Source organism: Pseudoliparis swirei, chromosome 18, assembly GCF_029220125.1.
Source record: "Pseudoliparis swirei isolate HS2019 ecotype Mariana Trench chromosome 18, NWPU_hadal_v1, whole genome shotgun sequence".
Classification (NCBI taxonomy): domain Eukaryota; kingdom Metazoa; phylum Chordata; class Actinopteri; order Perciformes; family Liparidae; genus Pseudoliparis; species Pseudoliparis swirei.
The window spans coordinates 12,813,842-12,835,432 of NC_079405.1; the positions used below are offsets into that span (position 1 = coordinate 12,813,842).

Here is a 21,591-nt window from a genome sequence, read left to right on the forward strand (position 1 = left end):
TGTGTTTCTTCCAGCAACTCTTCTATCAGTAGAAAAAATATAGGTCCAGTGAGAGACAACACTTGTGCAACTTTTGGTGAAATCTTTCTAATTACGTATTCATTTACGAGAAAATTCAACTTTCTTAATGAGCAAAAATCTTTTAAAATTAGCAAACATCCGTAACTTATAGCACAATTCAAAACGCGATGAAAAAAATATATTCGTCTGTCACTCCTGAACACCGTATATATTTGTTTTCCAGAAAAAAGAAAAGAGCAGCACTTCACCTCCCTATGGTCTTACAAGGTTCTCCAATCGGAATTCGAACCATATCTATTGCCGCCACACGGCTCTCAACATGGCGTTATCAGACATAACCTCTGTATGAATGCAGTGCAAACCAGCGAGACTCACATGCACTAAAATGCATGAGCGACTGTGTCTGGGCTATGTCTACAAAGCACAGAGAAACTCAGATTGCTCTGAGTACCGTCTATAGAACCTTAAAAGTTGCGGTTATCTAAACAGAATAGACACTCTTGTACTCACCGACGCGGCTTTGGTTTACAGCAGAAGGTCCAAGACTCAAACAGTCAGGCAAACCCTTCCACACGTGACCTGGAACTTCATCCAACGTTTCCACTGTCCCTCCGATGATAGCCATGAGCTGCAATACATCAAATATGTTGTTATCAAAATGCATAAACGCCCTGCAAAGATGTCGAATCTAATTATATAACATGACATGTTGAACATCCATAGGAAATATACAAATGTTATGGATTGCAAGAAGTAAATCTGTGTGTTTAGTTTTCCAAAAAACAGTAGGCACCAAGTCTTGATGAAGGTTTATGACATAAGACTATGACTAAACTAATTAAAAAGTAGCAGCACACTCAAATTGATGTGCTGTAATTGTAGCCTACAGCATGTGACATTTTAGATGAAATGTCTTTAAGAATTAAAGAATGCCAAATTACCCCGTGGTTATTTATACAAGTTTCCATGTGATAGTCATGCTGGAATAAAAACACAAATCCTGACCGTTTGAGAGCAAATTGCTCCAGAGCACAATAAGCTGACTGGCCTGCGTGCTGTGGGGTTTGGGCTCTGAATAATTACTTAAAACAATATTCACAAAATAAAAATAAAAACATACCTCACGAGCAGATCTTTTGACTTTAACGACTCTCGACCTACTGATCCCGGGTCATCTCAAAAGCAAAGAGTACGAGCTTATAGGCTATTAGCATCCTCTTTACATCACCTTGTTAAATACATGAACTTGTAGGTTCATTTGATTTGATTTGAATCCACTGGTGCTGGAATTGTGATCAGACATGTTTGAATCCCCTCCAGCTCAAGCAACATATGGAGAGATGCCAACGTGGGTGTGTGCAAGTGTGTGTTTAAAGCGGTGTGCCTCCTTGCATCCAAAAAGTTAAGCAAGGCAACAACAACAAAAACCTGGTTGGTAAACCGTGTGCACACCGATTCTCCCCGATGCTGGCACGCTGCACGCTGCTTTTCCTTCCTCGGTGCTCGGGGTTTCTCAGGGTTTCTCGGGGTTTCGGCTACTCACACTCGCACAACCTGCTTTCAATCTGCTGAAAATGGCGGATGGAGGTTTGAGTGGAAAGCCGCCTCTGTAACTCGGATCGCGGTGTGTTGTTGGGGAGAGGCCGCGCAGTCTCACGGCGATGGAGCAGAAATGTTTGGTTTGTTTTGGGGATGTGTGGACGGCGGCTCCCCGCTGTCCTCTCCTGCGGGCAGTCCGGTCCCCGCTGCAGCCTCACGTGGATCCGCGCCAATTAAGTAGCTCGCTTAGATTCATCTGTGAGCATGATGGGCCTGTGGGCTGGAGCCATCTGTGCCTCCATGAAAAGCGAAGGAGGACTTGATACAAGCAGACAAGTGCAGGCTTAAAGGTGCTTTATTTTTAAATTTATTTAATGTTTTAGGCTACCCGTTGAGAGTTGTTTATTGAATAATACTCTTATTTTAAAACAAATACCAACTGGTTACCACTGACTAATTTAAAAGTTCAAAACAAATGAGGGGATTGTGAGCATATACACTGTTTCGGTATGACTGAATTTAATTTAATTAACTTCTTATTTCTGGATAGTTTACTTAGTATTTACCCAAATACTGCTTTACATTTTTTCATTTATTTAAGGATATGACACAATTTCATCAGTGGGCTAACACACATCATACAGTTATTTTCACGTGAGTTGCAATATGATGCCAAAGTTTCAAGGTTAGTTTTCTAAAACACTTTATTCACTCAGTAGCCAGTTTATTAGGTGCGCCTTGCTAAAACTGATGCAGTCTAATATAAACGTCCTGCAATAGATCCTCCTTTGTTGAATTTTATAATGTTCAGTTTTTTATAAAACTGTTTTAGTGTTATTTGCACTGCATGGTCCTTTTTGTAGAATGTAGTTTGTGGTGCTGATGAACTGTATTGTATTATACATGTTTCTGTTATTTAGCTTTTTTAAATTTCTGTGTCGGTACAATGCCGTTGTTTTAGCTTGGTGTATAAACAGGTAAATATCATTTTGGAGCAAAAGTCTTCAAATGGACATAAAGATCAGCAACACTGTGCAATTGTTCCACATTATGGGAACACAGCCTCTAAATCCCCTATCACAGTGAAAACTAATTATACTACACAATCAATACCTACATCTTGTTACAGTAGTCTACATTTTATTTGAAGACCTGTTGATTGGTAAAACAGGGATGTTAAAGGGATGCTGTAGCTGCCCGGTAATTAACAGTAGAAGTAGGAACATCTTAGCTAGAGACTAATTCATCTGCTCACGGTATATATTATCATATTGTTTAACAGCCTAAATAAGGAAAAGTATAGCACATTCAAATTGCCTTCAAAACAACAGCTGAGACCAAACTAAAATCTCTCTGTACAGTTTGTGTCCTCTGTTCTCTGCAGGTGTTGATACCGGAATTAGCGTCAGTAGGATTCAGTTCCTGTTCGGATGAGTTGTGACTTCAGTCCACACACGTCACTTTCACTCTCAAAGGCCAAGCCAGGTACTGTGGCTGTGATCACGATGTCTGTGGCCACTAGAGGCTGCTGTGCTACCATAAACAGGTTGTGTCCCCCTCAGATTGAAGTCTGTGCCAGGAGGTTTGGTGGCTATAGAACAGCACCGATACACAACTCATTTATCTGTGTGGTCAATGGGTTTGATTGTTCCTCTTTCTGTAGCTAAATGAAATCCTTTCTCTGAATGACAAACCGGGGCATTCATGCAACACGTCTCTGCATCTATTTGAGTTCTTACATACATAAATCTTACAGGAGACACACGTAACACAATTAGTTCTGTTCATGAATATGAGGGATATGTTACATCTTAAGGCATGACCTCATGCTACATACATTAGGACACAAGGTTATCACTCTGTAAGTCTGGCAATCGGCACATTCAGAGTTCTTATATGAATCACGTCTCCTGTTTTGAGTTTCCATTTGTGTTTATTCCACCTGTTCTTGCACGTCATGTTGTGGACCATTCATGTCCCTCAACTGCTTCTTGAGAGTCTGTAAGCTCAGCGCTTAATAAACCATCTCTCAACCAGATGTGCCGATTCATGACCCTATTTCACAAGGTTTCCCCCTTACTGCTCAAGCGCTGCCAAATTCCTTTCCCCCTGATGACCTCCCCATGTCTACCAGGCTGACAGCTGCCCCAGGTCCTCCTGCCTTTTATGACTCCTCGTCTTCCATAGGAGGGTGTCCATCAACTAGTGTTCTTGAACAAATCATGACAGTCTTAAAGGATGCAATAATTAACAATAGTCAGCCACCCATGTGATCTGATCATACATTCTTAAAGCTTTTTCGATGTAAGTAAATCTACAGCCCTCATTTTGTGCAACACTATGCTCAAAAGTGATTCTGAAAGTAATATGATGCTTCAGCAGTCTGAGATAGATTTAATAGATCTCTTCTCTAGTTAGTCTTTTTATTCCATAGTTTGTCTTTTTACCACAGCAGAAGAAGAAACACTTTTCAATGACGAGGAAGTTTGGCACCAACAAAAAGATATCCACTCGATGTGTCTCACTCAGGCACCTCAAGACAAACTTTAGACTATTGTTTTGCACAAAATGAGGGCTGTAGATTGTGTCCAGGCTGTAGATTGTGCTCGCCATCCCTTCATGTGAACGTCCATCCCTCTGTTTCCTCGCTAAGCTGCAGTAACAGTAAGAACAGAAAGAGGAACAAAAAGACTAACCTTGGAAAATATCCACTTGATTTGGAAGGCTCTGATGCCACCGGGCTCATTTTAGCATCACATAAACCTTCAATACATTTTAACCCTTGTGTTGCCTTCGGGTCATTTTGACCCGATTCAATATTGAACCCTCCTGTCGCCTTCGGGTCAATTTGACCCGATTCAATGTTTAATGTCGGTGTTCTTTCGGGAGTCAACAAACAAACATAAAGTACCTCACACTTAAACTTGGAAAACAATATTAATTCTAATAATTTTCTGGAGATTTTAATAGCTGGGGTCATATTGACCTCAAGGGTAAAATATGTTAGTAAATATAAAGGTAACAGGAGGGTTAAACATTGAATCGGGTCATATTGACCCGAAGGCGACAGGAGGGTGAAACATTGAATCGGGTCAAACTGACCCGAAGGCAACACAAGGGTTAATACATACAAATATACAAACATACAAAAACATAAAAGTTTTGATTTGTCCTGCAGTACTAGGATATATAATCATTACTGTAAAAGAGCTGAGTGAATGAATGTGGAGACACTAGATCTCTTAGTTCAGTTTATGAACACAATGCTCTGTAAAGAGACCACGAGTATCACAGGTACATCACATTTCACATGAATATTAAAAGCATAAAAACAGAAAAGATAATCTGGCATTCCTGAAAAAAAATTGTAATACATATTTTCACAGTGAATGATGCAAGAAAATAAATCTAACAACTTCAGTCTTTCTTTGTCAGTCTTTCTAAAAAAATGTAGGGATAGTCTTGCATTATACACAAAAGGTCCTACATTCATATTTATTAACTGTCCTGAATATACTGGATGTTAAATATAAAATGCACTTCTTATATAAAGTTATATTTGCTAAACTTTTTTATATGTATAATTGTATGTATGATGTCTGCTTTGTGTGATTGATTTGTCTTCTTGTGTTGTTGTATGTCATTTGTTATCACTAAGACCTCCTAATTAAATAGGCTTCCACCATATGTAAAGGCCGTAGTAACAACTGTAAATTCATAAAAATTTTAAGCATTATTCTGGTCGAGTCTTTACTCCCAGGTTTTGTAAATCTATTTTTTTTCATTGCGGCTCAACAAAGTGCAACAATAAAAATGGGCTTTGTGTACTATATGCAGTGTTAACACAGAACCCCGTGTGAAGCGTTCACTTGGTACACCGTGTCCCCCTCACCATCCTAAACATACTGACTGTGCAGGCTGGGCCGTGGACATGTAGCCGGTGCCGCAGCATGCCAACGTGTGATTGATAGGAGGGCTCTCCGTCTCATGCCGCATGACAGAGCAGGAAAAGGGATCGGCATTCTTGGCTCCGAGACAGCATGTCGGAGGCGTATGCTGTATGTATACTGTACTGTATGTATGAGTCATGAGGCCAATGGAAATGTACACACTGGATGTAAAGAACATTTAGCCATTAAAGGGTACACAATGTTTGATTGAGCACCCCCACAAAAGAAAATATTTCTTATACCCACAAGGACCTTGTGCTTAGTGACACACAATCAAAGAATCTCCAGTAAAGTTACAAGTGCATCAAGGTTTTCATCATTCATTTATTCAAAAATAAAACATGTTCACTCAGGCATTCAAAACACTTACACTACATGTTATCTCCATCTAAAGTAGATAATAATACTTATAACAGTCATTCAACAGTTTACATAGCTCAAGACTTAGACGTAACACAAAACTTTTAACATTTAATGTAAACATAGTTGGCAGAAACGTACAATGCCAACATTTGTACCCGTTATTACTGTTCTATTATGCTGCAATTACCTAAGGATAGTGCTGAATGTTTTCCTCTCTCCGGTTTGTGTGTATTGCGTTTGTGCACAAGGGCAACACGACACAGATTCCAGCAACCGGTTTCAGGTTATTTAACAGCAGGCGGCAATAACATGCAAGGAAGAGATGAGCCAACAAGGGCAGTGAAGAAGATGGATGCATGTAAACATGTAAACAATGCAGGATTTTAAATACACACAATGTCTTTTAGAGCGACACTGAATGTTAATAAAACCTTTGTTTGTTTACAAGACAACTCCACAGGATTACCCTTTTATCTCCCTAAAAGTAAATAAAGTATGTTATCGTTCCACCTCAACCAACAGGAACATGCTGTTGAATGAATACTATTCCCTTTAGTAAGTAAAATATGAGAAGGACTTTTACGAGACTATTTCACATCATGTTAAAGCTCTTAATACCTCATGGTGGCTTTCTGGCTATCCAAACCTTGGATCCTTTCGTGTAATTTTCTTAAGCAAAGATCCAAGGCAGAAAAACTTCTCGGTGCTTCAGTTGATCCACAAGTCATCAAACAGCTTTTTCATTTAATCTTTACTTCAGTGTCCTAAAACAGGAGAAACAAGTTCATAGTTTATCCAGTTTTACAGGCCATTTAATCATCAGTTCTGTATTCAAACCAATTCAACTTTGTGACGATTGTTGTACTCACTTGCATTCAGCACAGTTTCTTGTATAGAGCCATCCCGACAAAGCCGATGATGATAAAATACATCAGTGTATAGAACGCTGCACTCAGCACGACCCCTCTTCACCGGAGCTGGAAGACCACCATCTTCATCAGTGAAATCAACTCTTTAACTTTGAGCTTTTAAGCAGACGCTTGGGGGATTAGTTGAGGCTTTTTCACACTTAAGCATTTTATTTTGTGAAATAATTACATCCTGGAATATTTTTTAACAAAGACACACATTTCCATCACAGTAAAGTATTAAATAAATCAGTTACAGTGTTGGATTCTTACCTTCAGGTTCTTCTTTTATCGATATAGCGGCAGCTTTAAAATGTCCGCTGTTTGTTTTCTTGCCGTTATTACCTTCTCCAGGAGCAGGAACAATTCTTGCCTCGGAGACAGCGGGGGCAAGAGGAGCTTTGACAGCTTCAATCGGGGATTCAGTTAAGATCTCCGTGACATCAGGAGCCTCGGTTGCATCTTCTGGGACTTCCCCTCCTGGATCCAGGGCCGTCTCTACGGTGTCACTCTCAGATGGGGTCTCAGTGACAGACGTGAGTATATCGGTATCGCTGTCTTCCAGGACCGTTCCCAGCGTATCTGATGAGACAACGTCGTCTCCTGTGTCCTCCTCCTCTGTATCTTCCAGGGGGAAGATGAGGATGAGGTCTTCTGGAGCTGCATCTTCGCTGGTGGGATCCACAAAAACAATGACAGCTTCTTTCAGGGCTGGTGTCGTTTCCTCTGCAGCTGTTTCCCCTTGACCTTCCTCTTCTGTGCCACTGACAACAGATTCATCTTCTTTTGGTGCACCTGGTTCTTCAGTCGTAGCAGAATTCTCTTCTGGGACTGTCGGGTCAGGCCCCACTGCAGCTTCTTCTTCTGCATATTCTTCTATAGCTACTTGTCCAGGTGCTTCGAGGGAAACTATGGGGTTTGATTCTTCTCTAACTGTTGTATATTGTTCTCTCAGCTCCGGCTCTTCTTCAGCCGGATCCAAAGGGACAATGACAACCGGATCTTCTTGGGCTGACTCTTGTGATGCTGTTTTTTCTGCAGCAGGTTCAACTTGCTTTCCCTTCTCGGTCACACGCTCTTCAGGAAAAAGGGCAACAGACTCCTCTTCTTCAAACATACTGGGAAGAGCATTTTCTTCCAGGACTACTGGGCTGTTGCTTCTTCTTTGTTGGCATGTTGGACTGGAGCGTCCTCCTCCTGCGTTTCTGAAGAAATAATCAGGACCGTTTCCTCTTGTTCTGGTTCCTGTTCTGTGGGTTCCACAGGTAGAAAGTAAGCTGGTTCCTCTAGGGCTGACTTCTTTTGTGCTTCTGGAGAAATAATCAGGACCGTTTCCTCTTGTTCTGGTTCCTGTTCTGTGGGTTCCACAGGTAGAAAGTAAGCTGGTTCCTCTAAGGCTGACTTCTTTTGTGCTTCTGGAGAAATAATCAGGACCGTTTCCTCTTGTTCTGGTTCCTGTTCTGTGGGTTCCACAGAAAAGACAATATCGGGTTCCTCTGCGTCGGACTCCTCTTGTGCTTCTGGAGAAATAATCAGGACCGTTTCCTCTTGTTCTGGTTCCTGTTCTGTGGGTTCTACAGAAAAGACAATATCGGGTTCCTCTGCGTCGGACTCCTCTGCAGCAGGTTTCCATTGACCTGCCTCCTCTGTCTCAAGTTCTGGAGGAATTAAGAGAAAATATTCCTCTTCTTCTGGCATTATAGGAAGAGCAATAGGTTCTACTTCAGTTTTTTCATCAGGGACGACAATTAAAGGTTCTTCCGAAGCTTCATCTTCGGAAGTCCCGACAGGAATAACAGGGATTGGTGCTGTGGGTGCATTTTCTCCAGCATCAGCAGTTTCTTCTGTTGTATTGTCCTCTGGAAAGACTGCAATCAGTGATTCTGGAGCTCCATCCTCCACATAATGCCATTCACTCTCAACAGCAACAGCCAGGATAATGTCGTCTGTAGTTTCATCTGGAGATGACTCAGCGAGGGCAGCTTCTTCAGTGACGGTTTCATCCTCTGAAGATTCTTGGGGAGCTTGAGCCAAAGGCTCCTGAGGAGCTAAGCCGTCAGCTCCATCAGTGTCATCACGGGAAAATTGGTTCTGGTTCTTTTGCAATAATCAAAATGTCTTCTTCGGCAGGCGCTTCCTCAGCTACACCTACAACAGCTGCGAGGAACTTCTCATGTTCCTCTATAAAGGAACTGTTGTCTTCAGTGACTGGTGCAGGTTCCTCTGGTCCTGGTCCAGGCGCCTGGACAACCTCGGCTGCTGTAATAGAGGTTAGAGCCTCAGCAAGAGCTTGAACAGTATAGCCATTATGTATGTAGTTAGACAAGGGGACCCTCATTTACCTCAAATAAAAGTGAATAATACATATTTCTGTGGTCACATTTTAATATTAGTTCATCATTCCTACAAATCTGTTGTACTATTCACTAAAGTTATCCATTAAAGCTTACTTTGGCTGCTGTTTTCAATGAATTAATCCCCCCCCCCCCCCTCCGCCAGCATAGCTATGAACAACGACTCATAATGTTACAATTAATCTGCAGTGAACCGATGCAAACGAGGTGTGTAGGGATCCAAGTTTAGTTCACATGTCTCAATGGGACCATGCTAACAGGAGCACATGTGTCGGCTGTAGCTCATGGGGGAGAGTGGTCGTCCCGTAACCACAAGGTACACATTTTGATTCCCGCTCTCCCCGTAGTTGCATGTTGAAGTGTCCTTGAGCAAGACACTGAACCCCCAGTTACTTCCCTGCAGCCCACTGGTCCTTAAGGATGGGTCAAATGCAGAGAAGAATTTCCACACAGGGATAAATAAAAGTGTACATTTTTCTTTTTTTTCAAAACAGTATATGATTTTGAAGTGCAATATACAAAATATGAATAGTTTAACAATCTTTAGTATTTTATTTAGCTTATTATCCTGAGAGGTAGCTGTGCAATAATTTCTCATATCATTAATCTAAAACATATACATTTTTTAAATAATTGTGATCATGCCAAAAGAGTTTAGATGAAATGCATGTCTTACGTATCGGTGCTGATGAGCGTAGCGGTACATTTAGGACTACGGTCAACAGCACTAGAGAGGAAGCGTTGTACATGGTGTCCATCCAGTCAGTCTGTTCAAGTCACACAGCAGTCAGACTGGTGCCCACACTGTGAAATAATATCCCAGAGGGGGGAAGCATGTAAAGTGTCAGTGTGGACGCATGTTGTGAAGTGACACCATATGGAAATACTGGGAGGGTAAAATAAGAAACATGCTAAGAGATATGATCACATGGACCTCTTCAACAAGACTACACCAGCTGTTCCTTATCTGACCCCTGAATCAAAGGTCCTACCGTTAAAATAAACACTTACAAAAGTTGCCTGTAAAAAAACGATACACTACCGTTGAAAAGTTTGGCGTCACTTAGAAATGTCTTTATTTTTCAAAGAAAAGCACTGTTTTTTCAATAAAGATAACATTAATCAAAAATACACACTATACATTGTTAATGTGGTAAATGACTATTCTAGGTGGAAATGTCTGGTTTCTAATGAAATATCTCCATAGGTGTATAGAGGCCCATTTCCATCAACGATCACTCCAGTGTTCTAATGGTACATTGTGTTTGCTAATTGCCTTAGAAGACTAATATCTGATTAGAAAACCCTTGTGCAATTATGTTAGCACAGCTGAAAACAGTTATGCTGGTGATATAAGCTATACAACTGGCCTTCCTTTGAGCTTGAAGAACAAAATTAATTCTTCAAATATTAATCATTATTTCTAACCTTGTCAGTGTCTTGACTATATTTTCTATTCAATTTTCAATTCATTTGATAAATAAAAGTGAGTTTTCATGGAAGACACGGAATTGTCTGGATGACCCCAAACTTTTGAACGGTAGTGTGTATATATACGGAATATATACTTTTTATATAATATATTGTATTCTACAGACTTTCCAAACAGTACATCGAGATGAATATTACAGTTTTAAAAAGAATATTCAAACACAACGTAGGCTACAGCGAGAGAGTATCCCCGCTCACTGTTGAGTTATACATTGCTGATGCAGCGTTTACTGTGAGCAGAGTGATCCCGCTCTGGCTAACTCGGTGGCACGCTAGTTAGACTAAGGCGACATTGATAGTGTAATATCCTGTAAGCGGCTAAATTGAAGGTGCGCTAATTTTTCTCTTCTCAGAGCATAAACTGAATGTGTGTTGCTCTGTATGCATTCACTACGAGGGCCTGTCCATCGCTCCAGCATGTGGAAAACATCCTCCACCGCCTTCCCCTCTTTCCAGGGGACAAGCACTAGCCCTACATCCTCGTTCTTTGCCTATTGGGCCAATTGACAGATGCCTCGTTCCCTTGGGTTTGCTGTCACTGCACCCCCTGCAGAGATGGCTGAACAGCCTTCACTTGAATGCCAATTGGCACAGGACAATAGCGGAATGGAGGGAGAGAGCATGTCAAGGGGTGTCCCTATTGGAGGTTGTCAAAACAGACGCCTGCCTTTCAGGGCGGGGTGCAGTGTGGGAGAACAGGACTGTTTGGACCAGGTCAATGTTCTAGAGCAACAGGCCATGCACCGAGCGCTCTAACACTTCCTCCCATACTTCAGAGAAAAGCATGTGCTTGTCCGGACAACAGTTCAGCAGTGTTTCACCTCCTCCATTAGGGGGGCACCACATCTGCTACGGGTGTCTCCCCCCCCGTCTGACCAGTCTATGGCCAATGTATCTTCCAGAAGAACAGAAACAAGAAACAGATTTCTTCTCCCGTAACAAACCTCCAACGGGGAGTGGCGGCTTCATCCAGAGGTGGTGCACAGCATCTGGGGCGGAGCTCTTCGCCTCAGAGATGTTGACTTATTGCCCACAATAGTTCTCCTGGACGGAGAGGACCAGGGTCTACTTTACGCCTACGGACCGTTTCTCTGATCACACCAACACGTCTCAGAGTGCGACAACACGGCCACATAGTTCTGCTGGTGGCCCCCTGGTGGCCAGCCAGGGCTTGGTTATCCCTGTTGTACAGACTCTGCTGCAGTTTGCCCTGGCGCCTTCCTGACAGAAGGGGGACCTCCTGTCTCCGCCTGAGGGTCGGATTTGACATCCGCAGGAGGGCCCAAGAGGCTGCCTGGAGCCAGGCAGAATAACTATTCTGAATGCCAGAGTGCCATCTAACTGTCTGCAGTATGGAAACAGGTGGAGGCTGTTTTCTGACCGATATGTGGTTCAGAACAAAGACCGTACAGTGCCCAGTGCATGAGATACTTGAGTTTCTGCAGTCCCTTCGAGAAAAGGATGCATGCTAGGGTCAACAAGGACACAGTGGGGAGCCACAGGCTGGGGTCCCTCTTCCTTAAAGGGGCTCTGGTATTGCGTCTCCCGAGCGTCCCGAAGGCTCCTGCATGGGACCTACCCCTGGGACGAGACACCCTACGCCTCACTTCGAGTGGACAGAGCTGAGGTGGCTGTCGGCCAACACAGCTTTTCTCCTTGCCATCACTTCAGCAAAAGGTTTCGGCGAGCTCAATGCCCCGTCAGGGAGTGAATCATGTCGAAAGGTGTAACTCAGATGGCTCTGGTGTCACTTTGTGGCCGAAAGTAGCATTCATCTCATCTCTCAACCAGCCTATCCAGCTTGTGCAGTTGGACCCCCTCCCCCCTCTTGGAATTCCTTGCGACTCTGTTGATAGAAGTCATCCAGTGTTAAGCGCTGCCTCTGGCGGGCAGTAAGGATGACATTGATTCTATGAATCCTGGATGACGGCCTGAGTTCTTTGTCGCTCGGGATCTCGGCGAGAAGATTCCGTAGACTGATCTCAGGGATGACACCAGAACTTCGAGGTCACACTTGACTTTGTTAATATAAAGACTCAACCTGATGTCCAGTGTTAAGCACTGCCTCTGGCGGTCATCCAGGAGTCATAAAACCAGTGGCGGCTGGTTGAATATTTTTTTGTTAGGGCCATCCAATTAATTTCAGCAAATATAATGATTCAATGCAACAACAAAAAAGTATCAAACATGCATTTCTACTTTGTACTTGAATATTGAACATGTTGCTTTTATGGTGACAGATATTCAAGTGAAACGAAAGAGAAACCACCTCCATACTCTGAAGTCGGACAACCACCACATATGATGAGACTGAAACATCACCCTGCCATGTAATACTGATGCCAGTCTTCCGGAACAAAGCTCAAACAGCACATTATTCCACAGTGAAGTTACCATATTTTATTTCTTTAAGTGCCATTCATGCATATTGGGGAAGGGGGCGGGGTGGGCGGTGGTATTGACAATTCTAATAACACGAGTTATTTTACAGCACTAAACGAATACAAAGAGTAGCTGTGTCACCTCATTGGACAACAAAAGTAATAAACCGTGCAATAAACAAAAAGGACGAGTAGGAGAAATAAAATACAAGAAATGACAAAGACGTAATCAAACAAAACAGAAAAATAAAACACAAACCAAATATATATTATCAACACTGAAACACTGAATGTAGAACCATAGTACAGGTAAAAGGTAGTGTCACACAAAAAGCAAACGCATTTTCATCACATATATACAATATAGATATATACATACTGTCACCCTCTGATTGGACAATAACAAAATACTCTATTCTGTTTGCTCCTGTCTTTTGTGAATAAGACCCACCCCCAGCCTTGATACCCCACCCCCAAGAGGGAAAAAGGGATGATTGAAAAGACACATATGTACAAGCACAACAACACACCAGCACTGAAAAAAATAGGCCCCAATCAGCAGTTCTTGTTGGCAGTTCTCTCTCATGTCGGAACAAGGCTTTGTTTTTTGTAAATCTTCTCATCTTTTTTCCCAATGATAGTAATCTCTCTGACAGGTACATGTCCAGCAGTATTCAAAAACTTAAATGGTCTTTTGAAAAAGAACTCACACTAGCAAACACACACACACACAAAATATAAAATTGTGATTGTGATCCAGTCATTGTCTTCACCTTTCGCCCTTTTAGCCACATCCATTTACTCAACATCTTTTGTTTTCCCAATGCGTTGCTGTCAAATAGTAGCGTGTGTGTTTACGATCTTCACCTGGAAGAAGTGAAACACACTTCACTTTCACACCAACCAAGGACTCCCAGGATGCTCTCTGTTGGAGGTCAATTAGTCCTTAGCTTTTCACTGACACAGCCCTTTGGCCAACACTCGCCTAAGAGTCATGAATTGTGTCACTTAACGGACTAAGAGTTCTGTCTGAGCACTCATTCATTATGTATGGCAGCTGAACTAAACTTTTTAAAGTCATCGTTGAAATCCACAGGTTAGGAAATCCTCCACATGCAGCGGACGTTTAATATACAAAGATGGATAAACAAGAGCAGGAAGTAGCAGATGTGGACAGGTAGAATTGGCAGGAAAATATCAAAATCAATGGCAGTATAATCAGTTGAAAGAAGAGAACTTGACTTCATCTGTGCGGCTGTCGAAGGGTTAACAGAAGCTCTGCAGTATAAAACGGGCCGTTCTAGTTTCAAAGAACCTTCGATGGGTTCAAACATAGCATCTGGTTCTACAATATTCAACAAGACAACCATGTGAGACTTGAACAGGCCTTTTCTAACAATAACAGACTTGATATTGTTATTATTATTATTAAAGAGTCCATGATTGTCATACAAATATGAAATCCAAACTAGGGTGACCGTTGGAGTCCGTGGTTGCTAAGCGATCCGAAACGGGGTCGTTGGACTCGTGAAATACACTTCAATGGTCGTGAAGAAGATCGATAGCACTCTCATGTGTGTACGTACATGTGGAGCTTTAGCCAGGCCACGCTTAGCTTAGCACAAAGACTAGAAACAGGGGGGAAGGTTAGCCTAGCCCTCAGCCTCCCAGCACCAAAAAAGCTAATTATTTAACATGTTTTCTCTTAAGAGACTCCAGCTCGCCAAGAAAGAGTCTGACGCATAACCCCAACACTCAGGGGTTGGGAGGGATTCAAAGAGTGAGATTCAGCTTGTTGATTGGTTTAGAGGTGCCGAGAGGCCGCACGAGGTTTCCAGTCTTTATGCTCACCGTCAGCTCGCTGTAGCTCCAGAGTCTCAGACAGGAGAGGTTTCAATCTTCTCATCCAACTCTTGGAATGGAACCAAAGAAGCATACTTTCCCAAATGTTGAACTATTCTTGTAAACAAGGACACAGTTACAGATGCAAAGCAACACACAGGTCAGCAGTGTTAATAATCCTGCTCATTGCAGATAGTTTAACTGCGAGTGAATGAATAAATGAAAAGGTGAGTGCCTTTGAGATCACGGAGGTGCTTTGCGGTTAAGATCAACAGAAAAGTGCAAAGGGCTTTTTTCTCCCAACAAAGTGTCTCTAAGGTTCAGCACCTGTCTGATTGAGGAGCCACTCGTTACAGGTTTCCAGAACCGCTGGTCTCCCTGTTCTGTGCTCCGGAGACCCTTCCCACAAACAAAAAAAGGCATGTCTCATATCTAGTCTTTAATCACTGTGTGCATCTGCGTTTGTGCTCATAGATAGCATAGAGATGAATGCAGCAATCAATCATAGCCCTACAATTACAATAAAACCAAAACACACGCTCGCTCCATTTGTTCAAAACACACACACACACACACACACATTGTATGAGTCACATTTCTCATTCTGTTATGATTGTATAATAGCAAAGTCTGACGCTATCTAACTATCACAACAAAACATTGGGTAGTAAAAAAAAAAAAGAGAGAAAAAGATCATATCTCCGTAATTTCCGTAAGTTAGAAATGACAAACACTGAGTGCAGCATCAAGAACTCACTTTGATAGACAATAGGTGGAAAAAGGTATAAATTTGGGTGCAACATATTTTACAGATCAAAGAAATATACAGTAAAACTGGTGCTTTTCTTCGCCCTTTTCAAATGGAAACAACATCTGATGCATATCCTATTGATCATTAATTAAAGCATTGGGACAATAAGAAGCTTAAATGGCCTTATATTATTTTAAAAATATAATTTAACAATTATATAGTCTACTCGCAATTGTTCAAGTCAGTGTGGTTGAAACTCTAAAAATGGTAGACGTGTGGCTATCACAAGTATTAATGATCATAATTCAAATAGTTTAAGGAACAATGAGTTTGGCATGTTGGGAGATATGCTTCTGAGCTCTTAGAGACGATCAATCCCACTCTCACGTCTGGAAAACCGCATAAACAACGAGCTAGCTCTGTGCAACTGAATCTAAATCGGCCTAAAGCGCCTCTAAAGCTCAATAATTAACACATTATATGAATGCAACCAGCTGGGACAGAGTCCAGCCCATAACTCCTGTAACAACATTTTGTTTACGCTCTAGTTTTCATACGAATTAAACACACCCAACCTAACGTGCCGATCGGTGAGCCTTAGAGGAACTGGGAGGCAGACTTGGTTTCCTTCGGACAGAGGTAGACTCGCTCTTTTCAGAGCAGTTTCATATTCACCACGTCATCTTTTATAACTCCCAAAATGTCAGACGACACCTTTAATGACACCAAAACCTGCTGACTTGAAGCACAAGCACGCAAACTTGACAAAAACCTGCTTCTAAACGAGAGCCCGTCCGATCCTGGATTGCTGAGGCAAATAACCAGACCCATATTTGAAAGTTTTAAAACATCAAATGATGCTACATCGGCCAATATTGTTTTTATAACGGTTATTTATCTCTAAAATTATGAAAATGATACGTGTTGAGCGGGACAATTACCACATGACAAACTGTGTTGTAGAAACACGGTTCATCTCAAACACATCTTTGACATTTGACAATTTATTGTTCCTTATTAGCTGACACATGAGGATATACTGGTGATATTCTGATCAGACGGCAATACTAATCAGATTACTACAACTGATTTCATTTTCTCTCAATGATGTTGTTTAATGACCAATAGGCTCCTCACCTCAGATGTATGATCTTTACCGTTAAAATTACCTTGAAAATGTGACTTTGTTTAGCACTTCACGTTATAACAGCTTCTGATTGGTAAAGCGATTATTAACCTACATGATGTACAGAGGAGCAAAACCGTAGGAACTAAAGACAAGAAATGTTTGACATCCCTGCTTCCACCTCTCACACTCATCATATTCACTCGGCTTGAAGTGCTTGAGACAGAGAACTAAGAAAAGGAAAAAAAAGGTTGCTGTTCTCCCATAGCTGGTCTGTTGTAGTGAGCCTGGTCACATTGATTGGCTATGAAAACAGATTATGATACTTTCTGTTATCTCTCTCACTTTCTCAGTTTGTTTAATATCAAGCCTGCTTAAACATTTAACACCCTGTTCAAAGTTATTGTAAACCTTACTTCACCACCAATCCAGCCACAGTGGGGCCCACTTTCTCCCAAAAGTGACCAACGAGCACCATCACATTACTCACAGAGACGGCCTGTGTTTCTTTAAAAAATAAAAATAAAACAAAAAATTATAGAATTGTTCTTCTTTTTTTTCTCTTTTCTTCTTTTTCTACTTTTTTAAAAAAGAGAGATAAACTCATCCATGAGGCAGCTGAGGCCAATGTCAACACGAGGAGAATTACAAGCTGAACACGTCGTTCAAATCACATAACAGTTACGGAGTAGGGGGTCGGGGGGGAGAGGGGGTTGGACTTTGGAAAGCTGCTGGCTAGGGACCGCGAGAGGGCCGGCTGAGGAGCTGAGGAGCATGTGGGTCGGGACGAGAATGTGTTCTACTGGTCTCTTGACAAGCACGTAAGCAATCACTTTAACATGTCCGACTAAATATGATTGTCTTTAAAGTAACGTTTTCTAGTTATGTTTTGCTTTTGTAAAAATGTCAGGGCTCTGCAGTCTGTCTCCAACACGTGTCAAATGTTCCTCTGCGTTCCGCCCACAGTGGCCTCCTCTTCCTCCTGCAGCCTTCCAGCTCAGCCTGGCTTCCGTCTCCTCTCCTCGCTCCCTTTCATTTTGCAAAACGGAGGTCTTGGGCCTAGACGATGGAGTCCCAATCAAAGTCATCCTGGATGTCATCAGCTGGCATGCGATGCATCTGGAAGTTTCTGGTAGGTATCATGTGCTGCTGGTTCATCTGTGCATGGTGTCCTGGGAAGGAAACGGGGGCAAATAAAAGTCAGATCCACGCGGCTGTTAGCTTCTCTAAAAAAGGCACAAGGCTGGATTTAGTGGGTTTATTAATAAAAACATTAATATAGGGTTTCATAATGTGCTTCAAGCGAGTCTTCTTGTCACCTGTCATCGTGGGTACTGTGCTGCTCATGTGTGGATATCCTGGAGGACCCATCATGGACATGCTCTGTCTGGTGTCCATGTAGAGATTTCCTGAAGAGAGAATCCAAACTAAACTTTAATTTAAGCCTCACTAAAACCAGGAGATGCACCTCTTGAATTAAAGTAATGCATCTGAACAAAAATAGTTTTTTGGGGATGAACCTGCAGAGTAATTTATTCATTTTACAGTAGGATCAAGGCCTGTGGGTCAGTTATTAACAGGTCAGTCTGTCAATCAGCGGTTCAATTCCAGGCTTTGCTAGACCTAGTCGATGTGACCTTGAGGAAAACATTAAACCCTGAATTGCTTTTGATAAAAGCGTAAATGAAATGAAATGTAATATGATCTCTAAATGATCTCAAAGTGTAGTTTCCACCTCCAGGTGAAACATCATGGTCGATACCATTATTGACATGGCTGGACACTAATCTGTCTGCCAAGCGTTCAGCTACCCTGTGCTACCGCAAACAGAAAGCGTGTGACTAGTGTGTTTTTTCAACTTTATTTTGAATATGAAGTTCTCTATACTGTAAAAATTAAGAAACAATACCAGAAAAAATGCCAACATCTTTCAGGACACATCGGTTATTTTATTAAGAGAAACAAGTGCTATTTATCTGATGATGAACCACACAAATTCAATCAAATCGTGATATATGGTATGGTATGGTATGGTATGCGGTTTTATTGTCATTGACTAGAGTACAGGTACAAAAGCAACGAAATTGCAAAGAGAAAGAGAGATGAAAGATTACAGCATAACATGAGGGAAGAGAGGCGAGAAAAAAACAACCCCCCGACTATGCGGGCGGGTTTTACCTGTGTTGAGGTGCTGGCTGGGTTTGCTGGGGTGCATGGAGCCATGACAAACAGGAGGCTGCACTGCCCCTTGTGGCTGAATTACACCGGTGCGGGCAAAAAACTGGTTGATGGACGAGCAGAGGTCGGCGATCTGGGTGGGTTCCAGGGACCAATTGTTCAACTCCGCTTGTCTCATACTCTCTTTCAACCCTGAGGACCATAAAACACACGTTTGTAGACAGAGCACCTGGAGCTAGGATCAGTGACAGTCCCTGTCTGCACTAAAATGCCTTTGTGACAATGAAATGTATGAAACTGCACCAGCCGGTCCAAAGAATCTAAATTTAGTAAATGAGAAACTAATTAAGAAACAAGGAAAAACTTCGGTTGCAATATATATTCATTATGTCAGTAACCTTCAGTGGGTGATATTTAAAAAACATCCTACCTTGCAATCCTAGACTGTAATTGGATAAACTGACCTGCTGAGCTCAGTGTTTTGGTAATTAAACTTGAAGGCAGTGTTATTTAATTGAAGAGCTCAGTTTAATTAAACTCGTAATCAACTCCACAGTGTCAACACTTCAGCACTCAATCAAAGCGGGGGCAGTACTGTACTATCATCTCCTGGCTTTAAATGTTTGGTTTCTTCTGGAATCTAGAAACATATTAATCTCAAACAAAACAAAAAATCATATACATTACATGACTGTTATTTGATTCAATATTTGTGTCCAAAGCGCACCTTGGAAAGGTGAAAGGTCGACATCAGCCCAGTTATAGCTGCTAGCAATACGACAGCTTTCTTTCAGTACATCCAGATTTGGGTACCAGTCAGACAGTAAACCTGCAACACACACACACACACACACAGCACACTATCTGTAACATTTCAAGGTAAGAGATTTGAAGGATAAAGATTATTTTGGTCCCGACCCCAAATTCACTCTCAGTACAAATACAGAATGAGTCCAAATTACAGAATTTATGGACAAATGCACAATAATTGCTGCTCTAATTGTTCTAACTGTGGGTCAGGTAATAAGGCCAGATGACGCATTTTCATTGTAGTCACATTTTTATAGCTGTGCAGGCAGTTGTATCGTCAAATGAATGAGACGGTAGCACCAAATCAAACGGTTGATCGGTTGAGCTCCGTGTAGTGACCACTAGGAGGAGCCAGTCGACTCTGTAAGAGCTGCCGGAGTCACTGGATGCAGCATTGCTTTGTTCTCACAACAGCACAGATAATAAATCAGATGATGATTTACGGTTCAGCATCTTTACATTCCCATAGCACACAACAATTTCTAAATGCTTTATGACTAAAAATGACAATCGCACAGAACCATATGCAGGCTGTTGTCTCTGTGGACATGAGGAATGAGAGAAACCCGGTGAAGACGATGACAGAGGGTCTTACCTGTGTTGCAGGCCATCTGTTGCTGGGTAGGATGGGGCTGGTGGGAGAGGCTCTGATGCGGCTGTCCGTGTTGAGAAGGGTGCTGGCTGTGCTGCGTGTGTTGGGAGGGGTGTGGCGTGTGTTGCTGTGGGTGCTGTCCGTGGGACGTTTGCTGCGATGGGTGCTGGCCGTGCTGGGCGTGCGCTGCATGTTGTGGGTGCTGACTGTGTTGGCTATGCTGGGCATGTTGGCTGTGGGGGCCGCCGTGCTGCGGGAGGTGCTGTGCGTGGGGGGAGCCGTGGCCAGGGTGGGCTTGGGCCGGATGGGAAAGAGGCACCTGGCCACTGTTGGCAGAGTGGCTGTTGGGTTGGCTGTTGGGTTGGCTGTTGGTCAGGCTGTTCTGAGTGCTAATGGTGCCACTGGGGGAGTGCTGATAGGAGCAGGAGGTGTGGGACTGCTGGGTGGAGTCTGACGGTATACCCATCAGGCCTGGGAAACAAAACACACCACCACAAAGAGTTAAATAGTGCTTAGACAAATAGTGGGAAACAAATGTCAATCGAAAATTAGGATTATCAACAATTTAGATTATTGATAATGCTGCAACTAACCTTTTAATGTTGATTAAATTGGCAATTATGTTCCTAATTTATCAATAAGTTGATTTGTCCAAATTTGTTAGAAAATATTGAACATGGCCATCATATTTTCTCCATCTACAAACATCTTTTCTTTGTCTCGATATAAAAATTAGCTACAAAACCCTGAAATTCTCACAGAAAAAACTGGACCGAGCTGATGGCCTCGAGAATGTGCCGCTTGTGTCCGTTTCTTCTCATTGTAAAAGGAATATACTTCCATGTTGGACTACGGTAAAAAAGCAATTTCCACCTCTGGGAGTCAGATTAAATTAAATTAAAAGTAATTGACAAATGAATTGATATTGAAAATATCTTTATTTCAAACCTTTTGAAAGTAAATCTTGGTTCCAACACAAATACGAGTCCCATAGTTTCCAGAATAAGGTGTATTGTATACTTCCATATGTATTAACATCTTACGACCATAGGATCACTGTCTCACCCGTTTAAAGTAATACTTTATTCCCCAAAGGACCATTTGTATATCAGTGACTCGCATGGTGGAACCTTGAATTCATGATGAAAGTTCAGTTTTTACTCACATGGCTCCATTTTGAACAAAGACTCCAAAAACAAATGTATTAATAAATTGAAGTAAATTGGAACTGTGTTGACAACAACATGTGAAAACATCAGTTTTAAAACATATAACTCGTGCGGAA

General features: G+C 42.0%; 1 protein-coding gene across 2 annotated transcripts in view; it reads right to left on the reverse strand.

The window, feature by feature from the left end:
- Positions 1–13,011: 13,011 nt before the first annotated feature.
- foxj3 (forkhead box J3) overlaps positions 13,012–21,591 on the reverse strand; it is a 75,139-nt gene continuing 66,559 nt past the window's right edge. For both annotated transcript variants that reach the window (XM_056437371.1, XM_056437372.1), the window contains exons 8-12: positions 20,310–20,777; positions 19,632–19,733; positions 18,905–19,096; positions 18,046–18,135; positions 13,012–17,898 (exon numbers count right to left, since the gene is read on the reverse strand). In XM_056437371.1, coding sequence (XP_056293346.1) covers positions 17,786–17,898; positions 18,046–18,135; positions 18,905–19,096; positions 19,632–19,733; positions 20,310–20,777 — 965 coding nt within the window. In that variant the 3' untranslated portion in view covers positions 13,012–17,785. The remainder of the gene's footprint in view (positions 17,899–18,045; positions 18,136–18,904; positions 19,097–19,631; positions 19,734–20,309; positions 20,778–21,591) is intronic.